The sequence below is a fragment of the Lepidochelys kempii genome, chromosome 23 (genome assembly GCF_965140285.1).
Source record: "Lepidochelys kempii isolate rLepKem1 chromosome 23, rLepKem1.hap1, whole genome shotgun sequence".
Classification (NCBI taxonomy): Eukaryota; Metazoa; Chordata; order Testudines; family Cheloniidae; genus Lepidochelys; species Lepidochelys kempii.
Window position 1 is genome coordinate 16,013,973 of NC_136402.1, and position 9,542 is coordinate 16,023,514.

The 9,542-nt window shown below is 64.5% G+C and overlaps 1 protein-coding gene across 5 annotated transcripts; it reads left to right on the top strand.

The window, feature by feature from the left end:
* The first annotated feature begins 13 nt into the window (after positions 1–13).
* On the top strand, positions 14–8,728 carry HSPBP1 (HSPA (Hsp70) binding protein 1). Of its 5 annotated transcripts, none has more exons than XM_073322104.2 (9): positions 14–1,781; positions 3,950–4,066; positions 4,261–4,436; positions 4,585–4,798; positions 5,208–5,432; positions 6,932–7,087; positions 7,299–7,395; positions 7,561–7,672; positions 8,362–8,728. In XM_073322104.2, the coding sequence occupies exons 3-9, from the start codon at positions 4,308–4,310 to the stop codon at positions 8,437–8,439; spliced, it is 1,011 nt and encodes a 336-aa protein (XP_073178205.1). In that variant the 5' UTR covers positions 14–1,781; positions 3,950–4,066; positions 4,261–4,307; the 3' UTR covers positions 8,440–8,728. The 5 variants fall into 5 exon arrangements, with proteins under 5 accessions (XP_073178205.1, XP_078706241.1, XP_078706242.1 ...); XM_078850115.1 differs by lacking the exon at positions 14–1,781 and adding an exon at positions 3,287–3,384; XM_078850116.1 differs by lacking the exon at positions 14–1,781 and adding an exon at positions 3,302–3,377.
* The last annotated feature ends 814 nt before the right edge of the window (positions 8,729–9,542 follow it).

The window sequence follows — 9,542 nt, forward strand, 5'->3', positions numbered from 1 at the left end:
ACTCAGGGTCTGGGTGTCTGGCAGGGTAACTGTGTGATCGTGGGTTGCGATTGTGGTGTGTGTAATTGTATCTGTGATCGTGTGGCTGTGATTGTGTGACTGTCATTGTGTGATTGCTGGGTGTGCCGCTGTGGCTGTGATTGGCTGCATAATTGTGTGCTGCTGGTGTGTGTAATTGGGCTGTGATTGTGTGACTGTCGTTTTGTGGGATTGTGGGGATTGTGGTGTGTGTAATTGGGTCTGTGATTGTATGGCTGGGTAACTGTGTGATTGCGGCTGTGATTGTGTGATTGTTGTGTAATTGGGTCTGTGATTGCATGGCTGGGTAATTGTGTGATGGCAGTTGTGATTGCAGTGTGTGTAATTGTTTCTGTGATCGTAAGACTGTAACTCTGTGAGTGATTATATGGCTGGGAAGGTGTGATTGTTGTGTGTGTAATTGGATCAGTGATTATATGGCCGGGTGATTGTGTGATCCTGGCTACGACAGACTGTTGTGTGTCTAATTGTGTCTGTGATTGTATAACTGTAACTGTGTGATGGTTGTGTGTGTAATTGAGTGTGACTGTATGGCTGGGTAATTGTGTGATGGCAGTTGTGATTGCAGTGTGTGTAATTGTTTCTGTGATCGTATGACTGTAACTCTGTGAGTGATTATATGGCTGGGAAGGTGTGATTGTTGTGTGTGTAATTGGATCTATGATTATATGGCTGGGTGATTGTGTGATCCTGGCTACGACAGAGTGTTGTGAGTCTAATTGTCTCTGTGATTGTATAACTGTAACTGCGTGATGGTTGTGTGTGTAATTGAGTGTGTATGGCTGGGTAATTGTGTGATTGCGGCCGTTATTGGCAGGAGTGTAATTGTGTCTGTGACTGATTGTAACTGTCTGATTGTGGCTGTGATTGTGGTGTGAGTAACTGTGGCTGGGATTGTTTGGCTGTGTAGTTGTATGCTCATGGCTGTGACGGTGTGATTGTGGTGTGTGTAATGGTGTCGGTGATTATCGTGGTATTGTGTGACGGTATGATTGTGTGTGGAACTGTGATTCTCTGTGTGCAACTGTGCGAGAGAGAGACAGGCTGTGACAAAGAGACACGGGGTGTGTGATCTCTTTTAGAGTGTGACAAAGACAGTGAATGTCAGTGTGCCTATGGGTGTGTGTGTCCCATGTCTGTCGCCCCCTGCTGGAGGGGCTGGACCCTGCGCTGTGTGTGTGACCCCTCACAGGGCACGGAACAGCTCACAGCCCAGCCTGGCCTCAGCGCCCCCATCCGACCCCCCTGCACCTTCCCCATTAGCTCTGTTCCCCAGAGACGGGCTAAGTGCTGAAACGCCAGCTCTGATGTCCCCTCCTTGCTTGTTCCCACCCCGCAAGCGGCCGGCTTGGGCCCTCTGCAGACACTGGCAGCTTCGGCCCCGTTTCCAAACTGTCCTCCCCAGCCGTACCGGCTAGGAACTTTTTTTTTTTTCTTTTTTAACTGGACGCCGAGATTCGGGAGCCGTCCTGGGGTCCTCGGCCGGCGGCTTTATCCGGATCTGGGTCCCTAACCTCCGTGCCTCTTGGTCCTCAAGCTGGCCCTGGGGATTGCTGTCATGATCCCGGGTTGTTTCCAATACCCGGGCCGGGGCCAGCACTGGTCCTGGGGGACCAGGCGCCGTTGGCATGGTCAGGGAGGCACTGGGCAGGGGCGCATCTAGTGTTTGGAAATGGATGTGACCTTTCCTGATGTTTCCCCGCACGGTGGGGCAGGACCCGTGCGATGGCCCCCGGCCCATGGTTGGCTCCTCTTTTTAAATGCAAGGCTGAAATCCCAGTGATTTGGGGGTTTTGTTCCACTGGGGCTGGTGAGGGATGAGTCGCTGCCTTGCCCCCCCACCCTAGATACCCCACAAGCCCCCCGAATCCCCCCCCGCACACCTCCCCTGGATCCCATGCCAAATAATCCCTCCCCGCAGCCCCCTTCCCAACCCCTTGTGATGGGCCCTTGCTGGCCAATCCTGCCCCACCTGATCCCCTCACAGCCTCTTCAGTTGCTCCTGCACTCCCCCCACCCCATCAGCCAGCTCCAGGACCCCCCTGCCATCGCCCCCTCTTGGATCCCCCTGCCCAGGAATCGGGGCCATGCCCCATCTTTTAAACAGTCCCTTGGAGGAACCCATCGGAGTGGCAGACCCCCCCTCTTCCACCAGAGCCAGGCCCTGCGGCCTGCCAGCCTCTAAGACTGAGCCCTGGGCTCCAGTCCCCCTGCTTCAACTCCGGAGCTCTGCCCAGAGCTGGAGAATCCCCTTGTTCAGGGTGAATTGTCTGGTCCCTGGAGTGACCCTTTGTCTCTCCCGACCCTCCAGTTGCTCTGGGTCATGGCCTTTCACACCCCATTCGTTCCACCCCAGCCAGCCCCAGGACCCCTGTGCCACACGGCTCTGGTGGGCTGCCTGCAGTGGCTGTAAACCCCCCTGCCTGCACCCACCAGCGACCTGGAGTCTGGGGGCGGGGGAAACTGAGGCAGGCACAGGAACCATCCCTGTATGACAGAAAATTCCCACTTTGTCATCCACCCCCCACGGGAGGGCCCCCACCAGCCCCGCCCCAATTCCCCCTCAGTAATCCCACCTAGATCCCCCCAACTCTCCCTGGATCCCCCTGCCCAACCCCCCAGGGCCTTCTAACATCCTCACCCAGCCCCCCCCTCAGATCCCCCAACCTCCCCAATTCCCCACCCCCCAGCAATCCCACCTAGATTCCCCCAACCCCACCTGCCCAACACCCCCTCAGATCCCCCCAACCCCACCCCCAATTCCCCCCTAGCAATCCCACCTAGATTCCCCCAACCCCTCCCCTAGGTCCCTCCTCCCAACCTCCCCCATGGATCCCAACAACCCCCCACCCCAGCAATCCCACCCTGGATCCCCCAACTCACCCCCAGCAATCCCACCTACATCCCCCCAATCCCCCCGCTTGACACCCCCCCAGATCCCTCCAACCCCCGCCCCCAATTCCCCCCCAGCAATCCCATCTAGATCCCCCCAGCCCCCCAACTCCCCCCCAGCAATCCCATCTAGATCCCCCAAACCCCCCCGCTTGACACCCCCTCAGATCCCCCCAACCCCACCCCCAATCGCCCCCCAGCAATCCCACCCTGGATCCCCCCAGCCCCACCCGCCCAACACCCCCTCAGATCCCCCCAACCCCACCCCCAATCGCCCCCCAGCAATCCCACCTACATCCCCCCCGGCTCGCGCCCAGCCGCCCATGCTCCGCTCCCGCCAGCAGGGGTCGCCCGGCCCCGCCCCGCCCCCTCCTCGCGGCCCCGCCCCCCGCCCGTCCGGCTAAGATGGCGGCGCCCAGGGCTGGGAGTGGGGAGCGCGCGGCGCGGTAGGGGGTGAGCGGGGCAGAGGGCGGGGGGGGAGGGGGCGGTGGCTCAGAAGACCGGGGGGGGCAGAAGAGGGGGGGAGCGGGGCAGGGAAGAGGGCGGGGGGGGTGGCTCAGAAGACCGGGGGGGGCAGAAGAGGGGGGGAGCGGGGCAGGGAAGAGGGCGGGGGGGGTGGCTCAGAAGACCGGGGGGGGCAGAAGAGGGGGGGAGCGGGGCAGGGAAGAGGACGGGGGGGTGGCTCAGAAGACCGGGGGGGGGGCAGAAGAGGGGGGGAGCGGGCAGGGAAGAGGACGGGGGGGTGGCTCAGAAGACCGGGGGGGCAGAAGAGGGGGGGAGCGGGGCAGGGAAGAGGACGGGGGGGTGGCTCAGAAGACCGGGGGGGGGCAGAAGAGGGGGGGAGCGGGGCAGGGAAGAGGACGGGGGGAGGTGGCTGAGGGGGGTGGGGCAGAAGACAGGGGGTGGGGTGATATGCTGCCCCCTGTTTAATGGGGGGCACCTCCCTCGCTACCCTGTGCCCCACAGCCTGGCTGGGTCCCCCTCCCATGCTGACCTGGGTTCTCTCCCTGCCCCCCAGCAGACCCTCTTGTGCTGCCAGCAGTGGGAGCCGGACGTCAGCGACACCCCCCCCGTCACAGGCCGAGTGCTCAGCACGGACCCAGCGTCTGGTAACGCCTGGACCCCCCGGACCTAGGTAATGGAGGGTGGGGTCGATGAGTTAGAGTTGGGGGGCAGGGTACGTGGGAGCCAGGACTCCTGGGTCCCCTCCCGGTTCTGGGAGGGGAGTGGGGCTTAGCAGTTAGAGTAGGGGGGCGTTGGGAGCCAGGGTGCCGGGGTTCTCTCCCCAGCTCCGTACCTGACTCCTGTTGTCTGTGCCTTTCTCTGCAGGGCCCGTGGCCGAGGCGCCGGCTCTTTGGCCCCGCACTGCCCCAGCCATGGCTGAAGGGGGCGCCGGGGGGAATCAGCCGCCGCGCGAGCATCCGCAGAACCTGCAGGGGCTGCTGCAGATGGCCATCACCGCTGGCAATGCCGAGCCCAGCCAGCTGGAGCCCATGTCTGACGAGGTGCGATCACTCCTGGGTCCTATCCTGACTTTGGAGGGGAGTGGGCTCTAGTGGTTAGAGCGGGGGGGGGGAGCCAGGTTCTCCCCCTGGCTCGGGGAGGGTTGGGACGGGGCTGGACGCTGACCCCCATCTCTCCCTGCCCCCCCAGCGGCGGCAGTGGTTGCAGGAAGCCATGGCCCAGGCGTTCAGGGGGCAGCTGGAGGAGGTGGAGCAGATGAAGGAGTGTTTGCGGGTGCTGGAGGCCGTGTCCCCTGGAGGGGACGGCGGGGAGACCTCGGAGCCGGCCGAGGGGGACCCCTCCCGCCAGGCCAGCGCGCTGGAGCTGCTGGCTGAGCTGTGCGAGAACTTGGACAACGCCGCAGGTATGGGGTAGAGCATTCAGGGCAGGGGGTTCTGGGGGGCAGGAGAGGGGCACTCGGGGCAGGACGGGAGGGAGCCGGGATGGGGGATTATCCTGGGAGTGCTGGGGCAGGGGGATGGGAACAGGGGGGTGGTGTTGTGGGGGGAAGGCAGTGAGGGTTCTGGGGGGGGGGTGGATTGTCAGAGCACCAGGGCTGCCCCCAGAGGAGGCCTGATCTCTGAGATGGGGCCCCCTGAATGGGGTCATGGGGGGTGAACCATGTAATTGAGCCTGCGAGCAGGTGACCGCACAGGTGACCCCCACAGGGTGGGGCTGGCTTAGGGGGTGCCTCGCTGGAGCTGCCTGAGAACCCCCTGTGGGTACCATATGGTCTCTGGGGCACCTGCTGTCAAGGCCCCTCCCCCCCCCAGATTTCTGCAAGCTGGACGGGATGCGGCTGCTGGCTCATCGCTACCTGGAGCACCCCATCCCGGAGCTGCGCTGGCGTGCTGCCCACCTCGTGGGCACCTGCGCCCAGAACGTGCCCAAGGTGCAGGAGCAGGCCCTGGCGCTGGGCTGCATGCGCAAGCTGCTGCGGCTGCTGGACCACGACGGGGCCGACGCGGTGCGCATCAAGGCGCTCTTTGCTATCTCCTGTGAGTCCTGCAGGGGGCGGGGATGGGGCACGGGGCCTGTCCCCTCTAGGGGGCGCTGGCTCTGATCCAGCCCCAAGGCAGTGGGTGGGGATGGGGCACGGGACCTGTCCCTCGTAGGGGTTGCTGGCTCCTGTCTGGCCGCAGGGCGAGAGGTGGGGATGGAGCACGGGGCCTGTCCCCTCTAGGGGGCGCTGGCTCTGATCCAGCCCCAAGGCAGTGGGTGGGGATGGGGCACGGGACCTGTCCCCCGTAGGGGTTGCTGGCTCCTGTCTGGCCGCAGGGCGAGAGGTGGGGATGGAGCACGGGGCCTGTCCCCTCTAGGGGGCGCTGGCTCTGATCCAGCCCCAAGGCAGTGGGTGGGGATGGGGCACGGGACCTGTCCCCCGTAGGGGTTGCTGGCTCCTGTCTGGCCGCAGGGCGAGAGGTGGGGATGGAGCACGGGGCCTGTCCCCTCTAGGGGGCGCTGGCTCTGATCCAGCCCCAAGGCAGGGATGGGGGTGGGGCACGGGACCTGTCCCCCGTAGGGGTTGCTGGCTCCTGTCTGGCTGCAGGGCGAGAGGTGGGGGTGGAGCACGGGGCCTGTCCCCTCTAGGGGGCGCTGGCTCTGATCCAGCCCCAAGGCAGGGATGGGGATGGGGCACGGGACCTGTCCCCCGTAGGGGTTGCTGGCTCCTGTCTGGCCGCAGGGCGAGAGGTGGGGATGGAGCACGGGGCCTGTCCCCTCTAGGGGGCGCTGGCTCTGATCCAGCCCCAAGGCAGTGGGTGGGGATGGGGCACGGGACCTGTCCCTCGTAGGGGTTGCTGGCTCCTGTCTGGCCGCAGGGCGAGAGGTGGGGATGGAGCACGGGGCCTGTCCCCTCTAGGGGGCGCTGGCTCTGATCCAGCCCCAAGGCAGTGGGTGGGGATGGGGCACGGGACCTGTCCCCCGTAGGGGTTGCTGGCTCCTGTCTGGCCGCAGGGCGAGAGGTGGGGATGGAGCACGGGGCCTGTCCCCTCTAGGGGGCGCTGGCTCTGATCCAGCCCCAAGGCAGGGATGGGGATGGGGCACGGGACCTGTCCCCCGTAGGGGTTGCTGGCTCCTGTCTGGCCGCAGGGCGAGAGGTGGGGGTGGAGCACGGGGCCTGTCCCCTCTAGGGGGCGCTGGCTCTGATCCAGCCCCAAGGCAGGGATGGGGATGGGGCACGGGACCTGTCCCCCGTAGGGGTTGCTGGCTCCTGTCTGGCCGCAGGGCGAGAGGTGGGGATGGAGCACGGGGCCTGTCCCCTCTAGGGGGCGCTGGCTCTGATCCAGCCCCAAGGCAGTGGGTGGGGATGGGGCCGTCTAGGGGCCACTGGCTTCACAGCCATAGAGATGACTGGGCCCCATGGTAGCAGAGAGGCCAGGGGGCGGAACCCTTGCTTTCCTCTGCCCCCAGAGGCCGGAGGCGGCATTGCAGCGCGGGGAGGAGCTGCATGCGTTGCCCTAGCTGAGGCTCTCTCTGCCCCTCTCCCCGGCGCCAGGCCTGGTGCGCGCCCAGGAGGGGGGCCTGCAGCAGTTCCTGCGGCTGGACGGCTTCTCGGTGCTGATGCGCGCCATGCAAAGCCCTGTGGAGAAGCTCAAGGTCAAATCTGCCTTCCTGCTGCAGAACCTGCTGCTGGACCACCCGGAGCACAAAGGTGAGGGGCCTCCGGGACGCTGGGGGGCGCTGCCCTCTGCTTCCCGCCCGGCCCGGCCCCCTCTGCTCGGCCAGGTGCCACCTTCTGCCTCCCGCCCGGCCATGCCCTGTCTCCCACCCAACCTGGCACTGGGGGGAGTCATCATCCTCTGTCGTCATCCCCCACCTGGGGCCATGCTCCAGCCCCCTAACTCGCTGCTCTCCCTTTCTAGAGACCCTGTGCTCCATGGGGATGGTGCAGCAGCTGGTGGCTCTGATCCGCTCTGAGCACAGCCCCTTCCATGAACACGTCCTGGGGGCCCTCTGCAGGTGAGATGGGAACGGGGGTGCGGGGGCCAGGACTCCTGGGTTCCCTTCCCAGATCTGGGAGGGGCATGGAGCCTAGTGGGTAGAGCTGGGGGGTGGGCGGGGGGAGTGATGGGACCTTGGTCTGTGCTGAGAATAACCCCCCATTTGCCCCGCCCCCACCCGCAGCCTGGTGACGGATTTCCCCCAGGGGGTGCGGGAGTGCCGGGAGCCGCAGCTGGCGCTGGAGGAGCTGCTGAGGGAGCGCTGCCAGCTGCTGCAGCAGCAGGAGGAGTTCCAGGTAGGAGGGGGGGGAGGCTCTTCCGGGTCAGAGCCACCCGCATGTCGTCCCTCTGCTCGTCTCCCCCTGCCTGGCGCTATGGGGCACCACCCTCCGGCCACACCCCATGCACAACCTGAGGCTGCCCTCTGACCGTGCTCGGTCCTCTCCCCTCGCCTGGCACTGGGGGCACTGCCCTCCGTATGCGATCCAATAATGATCCCAGATCTACTCGGTCCCCTCCGCAAGCATCTCCGTGCATTTGTGGGTGAGCTGGTGCCGCGGCAGCCCGGCTCACAGAGAATCTCTGTCCTTGCTCCATCCAGTCATGAGATCCCGCGGCTCCTTAACTAAACTAATGGCATGGTGGGTATGTGGGGGGCAGAGTGGTCCTTGCTCATTACCGCCCCTGCTCCCATCTACCCCCATTTCCTTCCCAAGCGGGAGTTCAGCTGGACTGTGGTGAACTTCCCAGCAGCAGTGCCAGGACTGGGCCTCCTGCTCAGCCTGCACACAGTGCCCCCTAGTGCCCGCACCAGCACTGACTGCCTGGGGAGAGCGCCCCCTGCTGAGCCCGCGCCCCGCAACGCCCCGCTGGGTCTCCTGTCCATACCACAACCCACCCGAACCCCACTTAGCTTGGGAACTTTCCCACCCTGCCGGCTGTGGGGCAGCCCAGCTGCTCACCCGTGCGCCTTGTGTTCCCCTAGGAGGAGCTGGAGTTCTGCGAGCGGCTCCAGCGCGTCTGCTTTCAGACGCCCCCCGAGGACAGCAGCATGGATCGATGAGTGCCCCCAGTGCCCCCCCCCCCCCCGGATCGGTGTCCCGTCCCCCACCCCCACCCCGGATCGGTGACTTCCCTGAGGTGCCCACTCCTCAGAATGGTGGTTTCTTCCCGGCCTTTTCTGTTGTCTCGTGTGGGTGGCTTTTCTGAGGGCCCCTGGCTGCCTGCCCCCGCCACCCCACATGGGGCTGGGGAGAGGGGCTGGAGCCACCCCAGAGAGAGAGGCCCTCAGCTGGATCAGAACCAGGAGCCTCTGGCCCCCATTTGTTCTGTGTAGATCCTGCAAGAGACACCCCCTCCTCCCCGCCACTCGAGTTGTAATGGTGAATTCAGGGAGCGAGGGGTGAAACTGAGAACGCTTCCCCACCGGTGAGGTCTCTAGGGGGTGCCGCCAGAGCAGGAGACTGGCTGGCTGCAGGGGGGGGCATAGGGAATGGGGCACAGGGCCTTTCCCTCTGGGGAGTGCCGGCCCTGATCGGGACCCACCTGAGCATATGGGCGTGCCGACTGACTTGGGAGACCAGAGGATAGGTGCTATGCCCATTGCTGTCACATGCTCCCTATGTCGGGGGTCTAAGGGGCAGGGTGGGGGGCTGAGCTGAGGGGGTGCAGCTTGGGGCCCTCCTGCTCTGCCTGTTCCTGTGTTCTTGTTGCCAGTGGTTTTCTAATAAAAGTTCTGCATTGGGTGGATCCTTTTCTCTTTCCTGGGGGGTGCCAGGGCCGCTGGGTGCGGGCGGGGGGAGGAGTGTCGTGGGAAGAGCTGGGACCTAGGCAAAAGGGTGGGAGGTTGTGGAATGGGGCTCGTGGCCTTTCTCCTCTAGGGGGTCCACCCAGGGCCAGGACTGGCTGGCTCAGGGGGGCAGGGAGTGGGGCCCGGAGCCTTTCCCCCCCAGGGGTATTCTAGCTGATGAGGTTACAGTGATGATGTCATACCCACAGCAATTAGGCTAAACTGCTGATGGTGCAATGATGATGTCAAACATGATCTAGCTGATGATGCAGCTCAGAGCGATGATGTCAGTGAGTCTGAGTTCCGCTGTCACGCCATGACGACGTGCCCTGCGGTGTGATGTCACACAGGGGGGTGGTGATGTCACACCAGGGGAT